Genomic DNA, 16,146 nt, shown 5'->3' on the forward strand with positions numbered 1-16,146 from the left:
TGTTAAACTTACAGAGAAGTGACATTTTAATCAGCCTATTCATTGTTTTCTCCCTGTAAATGTTTAGATAGTACTTCAATGGATCAAGATGTCAGAGTGACAGAAGAAGATAAATGTGACTTGCTTCCTGAACAAAGGTTCCCATCAGAGAAATGTAAAGACAGCTTATATCAAGACCTCCATTCTGTGAACATGCATCCAGAGTAAGTGTTATTGTTAAGTGTTATCATTAATTAAATCATTCAGTTGAATGAAAAGTTTGGCCCCTGAATATAAAAGAGGAAACTGTAATAAATCTGGGGCGAACATTTTCTCTGTATTTACTGACAGTGTGGCATTTATTCTCCAGTGATAAATTGTGAACTGTATTGAGATATGTAGAGAGGCAGAGGAAGCATAGGGAGATTAATTCATAAAGAGAGAAAGCTGTAAGAATTATGAATTTATATATATATAAACTTGATTTACTGTAGCTTTACTGTAGCTTTGTAATCATAGATAAGTACAGTTTCTAATATTGTATATATAATAACATAGTAAGTTGGGTTGAAAAAAGACATACGTCCATCACGTTCAACCATAATGCCTATATATAACCTGCCTAACTGCTAGTTGATCCAGAGGAAGGCAAAAAACCCCATCTGAAGCCTCTCTAATTTGCCGCAGAGGGGAAAAAATTCCTCTGTTTATACATATTTGTTCATATGTATATTATGACACATAACTAAAGTTATAAACCTGCTATATGGGCATTATATTAGATAACTAGAAAGGGAAGTTTAAGAACAAACTTCATATTGAGTTGAAAAATGTGAAATTTGATCTGTTGTTGGCTCCGATCACTTTTTCTAACCTTGGACCACAGTTATATAGTAAAAACCACTGTGCAAAGTTTGGGGACCCTGGTTTTAATAGTTTCTGAATAACAGCAATTTAAATTTCCCCACTGAAAGTCAATGAGTGACATCTGATTGGTGGTTGGTGGCTCCGCTCACTTTTTCTAACCTGGAACTGCAGTTTAGGGACCCTAGGATTAATAGTTAGAGAACGGCAGCATTTTAAATTAAACCATTAAAGTCAATAGGTAAATTGTGATTGGTGGGTGTAAGTGTAACCACTTTTTCTAACCATGAGTCAAAGTCACCCAGTGATAAATAGTGGGCACCCTGGCATAAATAGTGTGAGAATGGTGTGATAATTTTACATTTAAAGCAATAAAATTCAATGGATGAAATCTGATTGGCTGTTAGTGGCCCAACCCACTTTTCCTATTTTTGAACTGCAGTCCCCCAGTGACCAACTTTGCAAGTTTGGGGACTCAGGCATAAAAATTGTGAGACTGACAGCATTTTACATTTCACCATTGAAAGTAAATAGGTGAAATGTGATTGGCTGTTGGTGCTCCACCCACATTTTTCTAACTTTGAACGGCAAATACCCAGTGACTAACTTTGGAAAGTTTAACAACCCTGGAATTAATACTGAAATAATGGCATCAGTTTAAATATAAACCAATGAAATTTAATGGGTGGAAATGGATTGGCTGTTGGTGGCTCCGCCACTTGTTCTAACCCTGAATATGTAGTCAGCCATTGACTGACTGTGCAAAGTTTGGGAACCCTGACATAAATAGTGTGAGAAAGGCAGCAAATTTAAACAAAAAAAATTGACCCTGGTGTTAATACTGTGAGAATGGCAGCAGGTTGAATTTCCCCATTGAAATTCAATAGTTAAAATCTGATTGGCTGTTGGTGGCTCCACCCACTTTTTCTACCGCTGAACCACAGTTACCCGATGACTAGCTCTGCAAAGTTTGGGGACCTTAGTATTAATAATTAAAGAATGGCAGCAGTTTAAATTTAAACATAAGAAGTCTATAGGTGAAATCTGATTGGCTGTTGTTGGCCCTGCCCACTTTTCTAAACTTGAAACATAGTCACCCAGTGACAAACTGTGCAAAGTTTGGAGACCCTGACATTAAACATGTGAGAATGGCAGCAGTTAAAATTTCCCCAGTGAAAACAATGAAAGAAATATGATTGGCTTTTGGCGGTCCCGCCCACTTTTTCTAACCTTGAGTATGTAGTCACCCAGTGACAAACTGTGCAAAGTTTGGAGACCCTGACATTAAACATGTGAGAATGGCAGCAGTTAAAATTTCCCCAGTGAAAACAATGAAAGAAAAATGATTGGCTTTTGGCGGTCCCGCCCACTTTTTCTAACCTTGAGTATGTAGTCACCCAGTGACTGACTGTGCAAAGTTTGGGAACCCTGGCATCAAACCAATAAAATTCAATAAGTGAAATCTGATTGGCTGTTGGTGGCTCCGCCCACTCAAAACAAAAACTTGCAGTCCCCTAGTGACCAACTGTGAAAAGTTTGTGGACCCTGGGGTTATTACTGTGAGAATGGCAGCGGGTTGAATTTCTGCCAAGTCAATAGGTAAAATCTAATTGGCTGTTCACAACTCCACCCACTTTTGGGCATCCAACAATCATCATATTTTCATTCAGGCTGACCCCATGAGTATGTGATTCAAGTTTGGGGAGTGTAGCCTCAAAGCTGTAAGATTGGCAGCAGTTTCAATTTCCCCATAAAAGTCAATAAATTAAATTTGATTGGCTGTTGTTGGCCCCTCTCACTTTGCTTTTTTTAAAAGAAACTTGAGTACGTAGTTACCCAGTGACTGACTGTGCAAAGTTTGGGAACTCTGGCATCAAACCAATAAAAATCAATAGGTGAAATTTTATTGGCTGTTGGTGGCTCCACCTACTTTTCAAAACTAAACCTGCAGTCCCCTAGTGACCATCTGTGAAAAGTTTGGGGACCCTGGTTTTAATACTGTGAGAATGGCAGCAGGTTGAATTTCCCCATTGAAAGTCAATAGGTAAAATCTGGTGGCCCGCCTTCTTTTTCTAACCTTGAATCACAGTTACCTGGTGCCTAACCCTGCAAAGTTTGGGGACCCCGGTGTTATTACTGTGAGAATGGCAGCAGGTTGAATTTCGACCAAGTCAATAGGTAAAATCTGATTGGCTGTTCACAGCTCCGCCCACTTTTGGGCATCCAACAGTCATCATATTTTCATTCAGGCTGACCCCATGACTCTGTGATTCAAGTTTGGGGAGTGTAGCTGTAAGATTGGCCCCCATTAAAGTCAATGGATGAAATTTGATTGGCTGTTGTTGGCCCCTTCCACTTTGGGGTCATCCAACAAAGTCGCTGTTTCATTTGGGGTGACCCCATTATTACGTTATTCAAGTTTGGGGGTGTAGCGTCAAAGCTGTAAGTTGGCAGCAGTTTGAAAATCTTCCCTGTCAAAGTCAATGGGAAAATTGAGGTGTTCGGAGCGGTGCCACAAAAAGACGGGGGGGTGGGATCACTTAGAAAAGCACAAGCAACCTGCTCCGCTATAGGGCAAAGAAGTGTGGAGAGTTTGGGTGTTGTACCCCTAAAACTGTAGGAGGAGTAGCGTTTAGAAATTGGGGGGGAGCGCTAAGAATAAGAAGAAGCGGAAGAATAAGCCAAAGTCGAAGAACAGTATGTTGGGGTTTCAACCCAACATAATTATAGCAGATGTGTATTATATACACAGTTTTGTTGGCTTGTAAAATTAACTGCCTTTCTTATTTCTGTGCTGTGTTAACCTTTCATTAAAATTTAAATATTTTATTTTATAGTCAGAGCAGTAATCCAAGGAAAATTATCTATCAATTAACCCATGCTCATCCTTCACAACAAGACAGTTCTGTTTTGCAAATTCTAAGTGGATCAGAGGCCTCCATCCCAGAAGGCAAAAGTATAGAAGAAATGAATGTGTATGTTGACAACCATGGTAAGTTTCTACAGTTTCTACAATTCATTTTCAGGGCAGTGCTGCCTCCTACATTTGTTGCCTAGGGGTTGCCATGTGATATGTGACTCTACACTGGAGACAGAGAAAGCCACATATGCAGTGAAAATGCAGCAGTGCCAAAGAATGTAATCGATATGTTTTTAGCACTTAGAGCTTTTACCTCACAAGAACATAGGCCATACTTGCTTGGCAAGCAAAGGTTTAAACTGCAATTTTTTTTCATTTTCACTATTTGCAAAACTTTTTTTCCTTTTAGAAACGACATTAAATGAAATATGCAAATGTTTCTCTTCAATTTATTTTACATTTAATTTCTAGGAGATAAAATATCATGTTTTGTGAAGGCTGGAAGTCCTAGTGATTTACAATGTCAAAATGCAAACCCTGAATGTATTTCTTTGGAACAGTAAGTACATTCATTTTTTTTCATAAACACACTGTTTTAGTGTTTCTCAAAGTCAGTGGGGCTCATTTGCAATGCCCTTTGCAGTGCCTGTCTACCTCTAAAGCCATCACTTGTGTACAGCTTTCTACTTCTCCATCGGCCATTCTGTGATGCCCCCTAAATCCACTCCTCTCAAATCAAAGGGTTGGTTGATATTGTTCTTAAACAATAACAGAGCATCACTGTACTTTAAATGCCTTCGTGAAAAGCACCAGGGGGGTGGGGGGTAGTGCACTTGTAAAGATGTGCTAGATGTAAAACATTGCCTTTAAGGCTTAAAGATAGACCTGTAAGCTGCAATTCCTGGTTGGCTGTTCCACAGAAATCACTGGACCTGATCAAAGAATCCAGGAAGTAAATGACAGCCAGTGCTGTGCTTCTGAACCTAGATGTTTTGCAGATTGTAGCATCTACCATATGTGTACTTAAAGACTTTTTGCTACAGATCATTGTCTCTAATAGGGTAATATGGTTAAACATGCAGAATGTATCTTCTCAGAGTAAATATTTAATTAACATGTTTTTTTAGGAACATCAGTTGGTAATTGTTTTCTTACCTTTTGTAGTGAGTTGGAGTTGAGCTCTGCCTCAGAAAGTGAAGAGCATATTTCTGGTGTTTCTGAGGCATTATCTTCCCAAGAAGTCTCACACATACTTGGAAGAAAAGCTAATTCTGAAACACCAGAGGTGAGTAGTGTTCCTTTCAATTATTTTATTATATGTCATATTATTATATTAAATCAAAGTTTGATATTATGTTGTGCTGAGACCATGGGGCAGATTTATTAATGTTTGTATTTTTTTTGTTTTCCCAAATTGAACTTTTTATTACTAAAAAAAATAAGTTTTTCGTAACTTGGTTGTTTAAAACTGCACAAAAATTCTTACAAAGACGGGATTTTTAGGTTATCGCATTATTATTTATATTTATTTCTCAGTTTTGTTCGATTTTTATATTTATATTTTTTGAATAGACATTTATGCTTTTTTAAAAAGTGAGTTTAGTCATGGTAGAAAAAAAAACATGCAAATATGAATTTTAATAAATCTACCCCTTACTGTCTATTTGTGTGTAGTCACGTCAACAAAAAATGTATACACACACACCAACATACACAACCTTACAGTGCTTCAAGTTTAGTTCATTACATATTTATTTTTATTCTTAATCGTCATTAGAACATGGGATCCCTACATTTTTCAGTAGGTACAAATGTTACATTTGCAGATCGCAGTTTGTTTAACACAAGAGGCATAAACACTCACACACTAGGACTCGTTTACAAAGCCTTGGGGAAGCTGCAGAATCATATAAACAGATGCAAGCAGTCCTGCCTTGGACTTCTAGAAACCAGTAGTGCCTGCATTCAGTGGCACTGCATTCTGAATGGTAAATAGGTAGGCAGTTAAAGGGCATCCCCTGAAAGGCTCCCTAACTTAAAAGTCATTTGGATTCTAAAAGCCTTAGCCAGTGCCAGTTAAGGTATTTGGGAGCTCTCTGCTTACTGTCCACCTATAGCAGCCATTAAATAAAGGGACCTGAGAGTACCTTCTGTATCACAAATTGACTTTCAAAATTGATTGTGAAATTGAAATACACCTCTAAAAATCACTTACAAATTAATAGAGAATGGGGGAATTTACTTATTTCAAATTTTATTTAATCTGCCCCTGTATGTCAACTTATAAACATATAAATATTTTTATAAAGTATATTACAGGTGTATGGAATCCCCTGTGTTACTGGCACAATGAATGTGTAATCCATCTGTTTCATAATTAATGAAACATTAATTATTACTCTTGTATAAAGAATCAACTGTAAGAAAGCAATATAGTTTATTAAAATAAAAGCAAATCTGTTTTTGTGTTTGTGTTTTGCAGCCTTTAAGTCAAGAAATTAAAGAATCTTTATGTGACAAATCCCAGATTAGTTCTTTAAGGGAAGAGTTATATAAATGTAGAATCTTTCCTGGCAAATGGATAAAAGTTTGGTTTGATCGGCTGACCCTGTTGGCACTAATAGACAGGTACTTTTTTGCTATCAACTTTCTGACATTTACAGTAGTTGCGGCTATTGACATTAAAGGAAAACTGTACCCCCAAACAATGTAGGTCTCTATAAAAATGTATCGTATATACAAGCTCATATGTAAAACCCTGCTTTGTCTAAATAAACCATTTTCATAAAAATATACCTTTTTAGTAATATGTGCCATTGGCATTTTAAGAATTAAAGGAACAGTAACACCAAAAAATGAAAGTGTATAAAAGTAACTAAAATATAATGTGCTGCTGCCCCGCACTGGTAAAAGTTGTGTGTTTACTTCAGAAAGTCTACTATAATTTATATAAATAAGCTGCTATGTAGCCATGGAGGCAGCCATTCAAAGGAGAAAAGGCACAGGCACATAGCAGATAACAGATAAAACACTATTGTATTCTACAGAACTTATCTGTTATCTGCTATGTAACCTGTGCCTTTTCTCCTTTTTTCCAGCTTGAATGGCTGCCCCCTGTGGCTACACAGCCGCTTATTATATAAATTATAGTAGTGTTACTGTAGCAAACACACCAGTTTTACCAGTGCAGGGCAACAGTGCATTATATTTTTATTACTTTAAAGCTCTTTCATTTTTTGGTGTTACTGTTCCTTTAAGGGCTGCCTCTTAAGAATCATAGGATTCCCAGTGCGCACAAAGAAGCCAAGGCACACATACATGCTAGGCCACATCAGCTAATTAATCGACAGAGTTCTGTTTTTTGCTCCCACACTTCTTCCTGTTACAGTTAGAGCTGCATTATTTCTGGTCATCTCTAAGTAGCACACAGCCCATCACAAAATGGTGGAATAAGGGAAAGAATAAAAAAGAGAATTATATTTATGGAAATATATATTCCAGTTTGGAGAGATTCTTTAACAGGCACTTAATATGATATATATCTGTTTATTAAGAATTCATTCTGAGGGTATAGTTTTTCTTTAAACAGTATCAAGAATTGTAACTACAGTTATAATATCCGTTATCTGGAAACCTCTTATTTATTATAAGTAAACAATTAATATCATTAATATTAGCATCCTATAAATTATTCCAAAACCTCACTGCCCTCACCATGAAGAACCACCTGCTTTCCTTCAAAATAAAGTTCTATGTCTTCTTTTCCTTATGTGTATGTAAAAAGTAATCATGTCCCCTTTTAAGGGAAACCCCAACAACCACAAATTATTTTTAAATCGAGTCATCACTGAAGCAGCTAACATATAAATGTGCACAGAAATTTTTGAATAAATAGTAACCCTATTCTGGCAGAGGTTGTATTACCTACAACATTTAGTAAACCTAGAAGGAATAGTTATTAGAACTTAATTGGTTGCAATGTATATTGCTCATCCACCCTAGATAATTTTTTTTCTGTATTTAAACCATTAAATAATCAAGTCTTCTATAATGTTTGTATTTTTTTATATATTTTGCAGAACTGAAGATGTTGGAGAAAATGTTCTGGGCGTCATATTAGCCATTCTTGTTTCTTTTCTTGGATATTTGGTTCTGAGTCAAGGACTATGTAAAGACATCTGGATATTACAGTTCTGTATTGTGATAGCTAGCTGTCAATATTCACTTCTAAAGGTAAGAGACAGGACTAGTTTTTTAAAAATGTAACCGTCCACCTATCTTTGCATGATAAATGGTTAATTAGGATATTTGGTGCAGTAACCTTTAAAAACATGCTCTCTATGTGCTCCTGCAGGCTTCTGATACTTTCCACAATATTTTGGGCAGCAGGATATGTCATGTCCTCCATCTTCTTTTGGTCCCTAAAGGTAAAGGTGGCCATACGTGCAGAATGGGTCCTTCAGACCGATTAGGCAGCTTATCTGCCTGTGTAGATACACCCCCGACGGGCCGACCCAACTGATATCTGGCCTAAAATGGACCAGATCTTTTTTTTCAGGCAGTTTTGATTTTCCGACGGATTGGGGACCGCATCGGCTCCAACTGCCCCCATGCTCCTAGGGCCAAATGAGCAGAGAACGTACCATGTATGGGCACTTTAAGACTGACCGCAAGAAGATTATTACCAACACCCAACATTCGTAGTAATGCAACCCCTAGTAGTGTATGCATTTCACAGGACTCTCAGGTGGGCCTTACAGAATAGGTGGAGGAAGGGTTATCTATGCTGATCTAACACAAATACCGATCTTTAAGTAACTTGTGTGCCACTGGTTACATAGTTACATGGGGTTGAAAAAAGACCATCAACCCTTCCAAGTAAATACAGCACACACAAACCTATGCTGACCTATCTATGCACTCACATACATAACCTATATATACCAACATCAATTCTAACTGTAGATTTTAGTATCACAATAGCCTTGGATACTATGCTTGTTCAAGAACTCATCCAGGCCCCTCTTAAAGTTCTCTAACAATAATCAATTACATTTTGTTGACGGTATCTGCCTAGGAAGGATAGTAGCTACAACTAGTGTATAGTTCTTACTTGAAGGTTCCCAAGTACAAGGTCATTCCAGTGGAACTTCTGTGGAATGTCTCTTAATCCATATGTCTGTACTCTGACAGATGACACCCAGGGGAACATATATTCTGGTGTGTAAGCCAACATCACCAGTAATGATGCCTTTAGCAACCTATCAGCAATTAGATTTGAACAGTAACCTACAAATTAGAAAACAAAAGCAAAGATCTGATTGGTTGCTATGGGCAACATCACTAACTAACACTAACCTTTGCTCTACTTGTTGGGACCACTTGGTGCTCTGTTAACCATCCTGAGACTAACCCTCGCTCCTAGAGTGAGGTAGTACAAAACCAATTCTCAAACAAACTAATCCTAGCATGCCCTATTGAGGCCTACTACCTTGGGTGTTTCAGCACCATCCACCCCCTTTGGCAAGTGGGGTCCAAAGAGACAGAACCTCATGGTAAATATCCTTTTAAAGATTAGCGACACCCGCTGGCCAATACTAAATTCATTACTGGATAAGGAAACAGCACCCCTCCTAACTTTGAATAGGCCCACCCCTAAACTGGATTAATCCTTACAGAGATACTGACGCCTGAAATTAAACTGTTTTTTAAACGTATCGTAACTTTGCATGAGTTTTATGATTTTGCCTTAAACGTATTTGCCAAATGCTTTTACATTCCTTATGTGACCCCCAAAGTTACTCTATGAGGGGGCAGCCATATTTGTGCAGTAGGAGTCCGGTAGCATTAGAAGCACACCTATCGGTAAAAAATGATCAACACAACCTATAGGTAACATTTTACGTACTTTAATATTTTGAAAAGTAGTTTTTTCATGTCAGTATCACTTTAAGGAGGCTTTATTTCATACTCCCCTTCGTATTCCGACCATTTATACTTTGCATTTAAATTTCATGATAGCTCTCTTTTATTCATTAAAGGACATGTAAAGCCTACATTTGCCTACAATGTATATCAGTTGGGCACATCTCCCCCCCAAATGGCATCATTTGTACTGTATATCTCCTCTGTTTGCTAGCACCATCACATTTTCCTAAAGCAAATAGCAGCTTTCACCCGGTGGCCATTTTTCCTCTGATACATAATCAGATACATTTAAATCTGCAAGTCATTCATCATACATTTCATCAAGAATACAGGCTCAAACAGGCACAACTGTTTTTTTTTTTTTTTTAAACTTCTTTTATTGCAAGTTAGCGTAAAAGGTTACATGCATGTTTGAGAATACATTTCTAGTGCCTTCTCTACCCTTTCACTCGGGAGAGAAGGTGTACATTGCATTACCTTTATTTTAAACATATATGCATTAAGATTTTCCTTGTAGTAACTCACGTTTAGAGTTTTTAGGCTTTGTCATTCATAAACTGTTAACTAATAACTATTAACTATTTCACCGGGTCTGTCCTTAAAGAGATACTGACATACAGAAATTAAATGTTTACAACTACCATAGCATTGTCTTTACATGAGCTATAGAATTTCGCCATATAAGTATTTACCAAATGCTTTTACATTACCTATCCAATTCCTGTGAGGGGGCTGCCATATTTGTGCAGCAGGAGTCCAGTAGCATTAGAAGCAATAACTGACTAGTGGAGAAGGGACAGTCAGGTTGGCAAAACAGTCAGGTTTAAAGACTTCAAGTAACAATTACTTACAAAAGCAGCCCTATCAGCAAAAAACAATCAACATGAACTATAGTTAACTTTTTATGTACATTAATATTATAAAGAGTAGTTTTTTGGTGTCAGTATCACTTTAAGCTAAAAGATAATGGTTCTGGTGCTGGTTGCGTTAAGGTTACTGAGCTACAGGCAGTTTGCGTTTTTATTTGTTGGCTTTTGCTTTGATATTTATTCCATGGGTCCCATATCTTTTCATAGTTGGTAAGTTTATTGTCTTTCCTTGCTGACATTTTTTCCATTAGTGCTCTGTTGTCTATATTTGATATGATTTGTTGTAAGTTGCTCTGTCTCTCTGTTTTCCAGTTTCTTGATATTTCCGTGGTTGTGGCGTTGAGGATGTGGAAAAGGAGTTTTCTGTTATGTCTCGGTATTTGTTTTGGGAAATATTGTAGTAGTGCTGTTTCTGGGGTTGAGGAAATATTTATCTGAAGTTCTGTGTTGATCCAATGAAAGACTTGTGACCATAATTCCTTTATCCGTGGGCACTCCCACCACATGTGGAGTAGTGTTCCTTTTTGGTTACAGTTTCTCCAACAGTTGTCTGAGTAATTGCTCGTTATTCGGTTTATTTTCTCTGGGGTCATATGCCATCTTAGCAAGGTTTTTTTGTGTGTCTCTATGTGGTTGGTGCACCTTGTGGATCCCTTAGTTATGTCGTTTATTTCCTGCCACTGCTCCTGTGTAAAAGCCTTTTGAAAGTCTTGTTCCCATTTGACCATGTAGGGATGTTTTTGGTCTTGTGGGGTTTCTAGTAGTAGTTTGTAACACTCCGACAGGGATCCTTTTCTCCTTCCTTCTTGTGCACATATTTGTTCCATCAAGGTTTTGTGTCTTATTGTTTTGTGTGTGGGCATGTTCTTGCTTAAAAGATGCGTTATCCTTATATATGTATAATATTCCTTGTTCGGAATTTGGTATTTTTCTTGGAGTTCTTTAAACGTCCTGTAAGTGTTTATTAGGTATAAGTCTGATATTTTGTGGATCCCTTTTGCTTTCCATGTATTTAGCGAGAGGTTGTTAGTCATGTGGGCTAACGCTTCTATTGGTGTTATAGGGGAGGGGAATTCTCCCAGTTCTCCTTTTTTATTGTGTTTATCCCAATTTGAGATTATTGTTCTGGTTATTGGCAGTATTTGAGGTGTTTCGGGTCTTTTTGCCTTTGGGATCCATAATAATTGGGGTATAGTTATATTGTTTAAGAAGCTGTTTTCAATATCCAGCCAGCTTTTAGTATATTGAGGACTATGCATTTGTACTGCCGTGTCTAGGAGGGTAGCTCTGTAATAGTGCACCAGGCTAGGAACCCCTAAACCACCTCTTGCTACTGGCTGCTGGATAATCTTAATAGCTGTTCTCGGCTTTTTATTAGCCCAGATAAAATTGTTCATTTGTGTCTGAAGTGTCTTAAGGTATGTTACTGGGAGTTGTACCTGAATTGTTCTAAAGAAATATAAAATTCTTGGAAGGACATTCATCTTTGTGGCTGTTATTCTGCCTAGCCATGAGATGTACTGGGTTTTCCATTTTTGATAGTCGTTCTGGAGGGATTTCTGTAATGGTAAGTAATTAGCTTTGTAGAGTGTTTCTGGGTCTCTTGTAATTTTAACCCCTAGATATTTTATTGATTGGTCTTGCCAGTCAAATTCAAAATTTTCTTTCATATATTGTGTTTCTGTTGTTGGAATGTTTATTGGGAGGGCTTGTGTCTTGCTTCCGTTTATTTTGTACCATGATATTTGGTGGAATTCCCTTAGTTCTTGTAGCAGGTTTGGAACTGATATGTGGGGGTTGCTTAGTGCAAGTATTATGTCGTCTGCAAACAGGGCTATAGACTGGGGGCCCGCTTGTGTGTGTATACCTGTTATGTCGGCGTTTGCCCTTATTTTGCACGCTACTGGTTCTACCATTAAGGCAAATATCAAAGGGGAGAGGGGGCAGCCCTGGCGCGTACCGTTTGTGATACTAAAAGTTTCAGACAGGATCCCCGCTGCATTTACTCTGGCTGATGGTAATGAGTACAGGGTCATTACTGCCTTTATAAAATTGTTTCCTAAGTTAAATTTTTTGAGGGTTTGCATCATGTATCCCCAATGTATCCTGTTGAAAGCCTTTTCGGCATCTAAGGATAGCAGTAAAGTTGGTATTTTTTGTTGTTTTATTATTTGTAGCAATGCGTGGATCTTTCTGGTGTTGTCTGGGGCCTGTCGTCCTAATACGAATCCTACCTGGTCGGTATGTATCAACGAGGGAAGGATTCGGTTTAATCTCTGTGCCAAAATCTTGGAGTATAGTTTTAAATCAGTATTTAATAATGCTATTGAGGCACAACTGTTTTTGATAAAAGTTCTGCTTTGTTTGAGCACTTTAATGGTAAAGCTGAGCTCAGGAGAAAAAAACTGAAGCAGACAGCTAGAGCTGAGTTTCTGTGGGAACCAGCAATGCCATCTCTTTACTGGCTGCTAGACTGGGGGGCGTGTTTAGTAATCTGAGCTTAGAACACCTGACCATGCCCACAAGCCAGAAATCAAAGCAAATTCCCGAGGGGGGCGAGTGGGTTACAGGAGGAGAAGGAAATCTAAGTGATTAAGGAGATGGAGATAACCACTGGACAACCACTGTGGCAGGTATTGAATGATTTCACAGAGGCTGTTCACTGATTAAATCTTTGTGTGTGGGGTTTGCATGTCCTTTAAGGTTATTAGTTTTATTATTTATGCTTTGTTGTTGCAAGTTGTTTACCAAAGTAAATTAGTTTGACCTGGGACCTTCTTTATTTATGTATTGCAATTATTTTTAATTTCAGTATACTGTAGTGAGATATATTTTTGTTCTATAATCCATTGATTCTAAAATATTTTTTCTTTGCCTTAGAGTGTTCAACCAGATCCTGCTTCACCGATACATGTAAGTTCTATATTTTAATCAATGATCAAAGTGCAAAGCAAAGTTCTGACTTATAGCTCACATATGGATGTCAATCCCTCTTCATAGACTCCAAATGTAATCACTCTGAGTCTGCTGGTATAATTGTGGGTCAGGTAATTATAATTTGAAAATGATCACAGTGAGGCACAGAATGTCATATATATTTAACTTTAATGTGCACATGTATACCCCTTATATACTTATATACCCTAAGACACATACACAGCTATTTAGCCCAATGTATGTGATTTAACTTTAAAGGGATCTTTGATTAAGTGGAACTTATCACATTGTAATATTTAGGTTTATTTTAGCTGCTGTCACTGACAAAAAAAATCTTGATGAGTAATGAGGGGGAGATCTGTTTATTGGTACTAAGTGCTGGAAAGCCCATCATTAATCCAATGGGCAATTCGCATTTTTTTATTTTTTAATTAAACTTTTATTGAAGATTTCACAATATATACAGAGGTACTGGTTTGTTGAAAAGATTATTTTACAGCATAGTTTTGTGTAATAAACCAAAATTTGATGACCCATTTTTGTGTCCTGGTTCTCTTTGTTAATAGAGTAGTTGCAGGTAGGCTGGATTCTTTCCTTCTTAGATTCCAGACCTATTCCTGGCAATTGGCTTTTATATAGTTTATAAAGCAAATCAAGGTACTGTTTTTTATAGAGGACAAAGAAATAATTGTTAAAAAATATGAAAATGGAGTCTATGTGAGATGACCTTCTTGCCATTCAGAGATTTCTGGATAACAGGTTTCTGGATAATGAATTCCATGCCTGTACTTGAAAAAGAAAACTACAAGATAGTTAACTAATTCTTCTGTTGCTTGTTTATTTGTTTTTCAGGGATACAATAAAATAATTACTTACAGCAGACCAGTATACTTTTGTATATTATGTGGTCTTATTTTACTTCTCGATTCTGGAGCCCAAACAACAAATATGCATCTGCCCGTTTTGTATGGCATATATCTATTTTCATCTAATTCTTTTGGAATCGCCCGGGACTTTGTAATCAGTAAGTTGATGAAATACCAATTAGAAATCTGTTATCAAAATGTTCTTTCTGTAAGCTTACATGGAAAAATCTTAACACAGTGAATTTGCAGTTGTATTGTCAGATTATACCTTTCATAAATAGTTGAAAACAAGAATGGCCTGGTCATTAAGAACTCTGAAAAATAGTGCAGGACCATACTGCCTTGTCTGCCACTGAGGATCTACCCCTTTTGCCTTATCTCTGTCTATCAGAGTCCAAACATAGCCATACAGCTTGTCATTTACTACGGACTGAATCTAGTGGTAACAGGCATATTCAGTTCAAGTAAATTAAAGAAAGTAAGCCATTCCTAAACACTTCTAGTACTGAAAAACACTTTATGAATAATGCTGTTATTTATGGATATTACAGAAGTGCCTGGAGAGTTCATATAATGGGCTGTAAACTATATGGCCAAAAGTACCTGCCTTCTAACAGCTCATTCCAAACCTAGAGTATACATATGAAGTTGGTTCTCCATTTGCAACCTCTGCTCTTTGGGAAAGGCTTTCCTCTGTTAGAATGGTAAAATGTGCATCCCTTTAGCAAATACAGCATTATTTGAAGTTAGACTCTGATGCTTTCCACTTTGTCACTCTTGTTTCCTTGTTTTGAGGTCAGGGCTGTATGCAAGCCAGTCTATACCCTTCTCAATAAACCAATTCTGAAATTTGCAAAACTGTTTTTTCGTTTAGAAAATGTGTTCAGGCAGGCATAATTCTCCTGGTGTCTACCAAAACCCAGGCTCACATATGAAATTGGCAGATGGTGTACCTGAAGTCATTACTCCAGAAAATGGGTTTACACTGTTCCAGAGTATAATGATGGGATGCGATTTTTACGTACTACATACTTTCGGTTGTCGCTGCTGTTTCCACTTCACAATCACTTATGCTTGACTGGGCAGCTCTGACAGAGCAGTATTTGACAAACTAAATGTTGCCGTCCAAATATGTATGCAAATTATCTTTATAGGCAAGGAGTTGAAAACTATAATGACAATTCCAAGCATTAACAATACAAGTAACTGGCACAAGACAATGCAATATATGGTCTCTCCTACATTTATTCAGTCATGACGTATTACATGGGATGTATATCTAATGACTAGGCATGTAACTTGTAAAAATAGCTAATTTCTTTACATGTTGTTGGTGGAACTGTACACTTAAACCACTTGGAAAACCTGCCACTAGATTAGCTAAATAATGAAACCATAATACAAAACTGATAAACAAACCTGGTAAGCAAGTTGAAACATTAACCAATCACCTATACCAATAAGAAATATCTTACCCTTTTCAGGTGGGAGGAATTGGGGAAGGCTAAACCAGAGATGGGCAAGGTACATACAAATCTGAAAAAATAATAAACCAAAGTGTTAAAAGTAAAAGGACAAGGGGAACAAGATCTCCAACTGCTGTTCCTTAATACAGAGAAAATGGTGAAGGCAGAACATAAAAAAAATGACTAAAGAACTAGAGTCGGAGACCTAGAGAAACTTCTCGATGACATTACTGATTACATGCACCAAGTGGACAAATTTATAACAGTGCTCTTCTCACAACTAGAACATATCCATTATGCCCAAGAGGATGCAGAAAACCAGTTTCGCAGGAATAACATCAGGATGCGAGGTATACCGGAGTCACAGATCTAGAGAC

The 16,146-nt window shown here is 37.4% G+C and overlaps 1 protein-coding gene across 3 annotated transcripts in view; it reads left to right on the top strand.

Moving 5' to 3' along the window:
* pcnx2 (pecanex 2) overlaps positions 1-16,146 on the top strand; it is a 141,582-nt gene that overhangs the window by 34,292 nt on the left and 91,144 nt on the right. For all 3 annotated transcript variants that reach the window (XM_031902350.1, XM_031902349.1, XM_031902351.1), the window contains 8 exons: positions 68-203; positions 3,681-3,835; positions 4,175-4,262; positions 4,868-4,988; positions 6,186-6,331; positions 7,783-7,936; positions 13,381-13,413; positions 14,290-14,461. In XM_031902350.1, coding sequence (XP_031758210.1) covers positions 68-203; positions 3,681-3,835; positions 4,175-4,262; positions 4,868-4,988; positions 6,186-6,331; positions 7,783-7,936; positions 13,381-13,413; positions 14,290-14,461 — 1,005 coding nt within the window. The remainder of the gene's footprint in view (positions 1-67; positions 204-3,680; positions 3,836-4,174; positions 4,263-4,867; positions 4,989-6,185; positions 6,332-7,782; positions 7,937-13,380; positions 13,414-14,289; positions 14,462-16,146) is intronic.

Source organism: Xenopus tropicalis, chromosome 5, assembly GCF_000004195.4.
Source record: "Xenopus tropicalis strain Nigerian chromosome 5, UCB_Xtro_10.0, whole genome shotgun sequence".
Lineage (NCBI taxonomy): Eukaryota > Metazoa > Chordata > Amphibia > Anura > Pipidae > Xenopus > Xenopus tropicalis.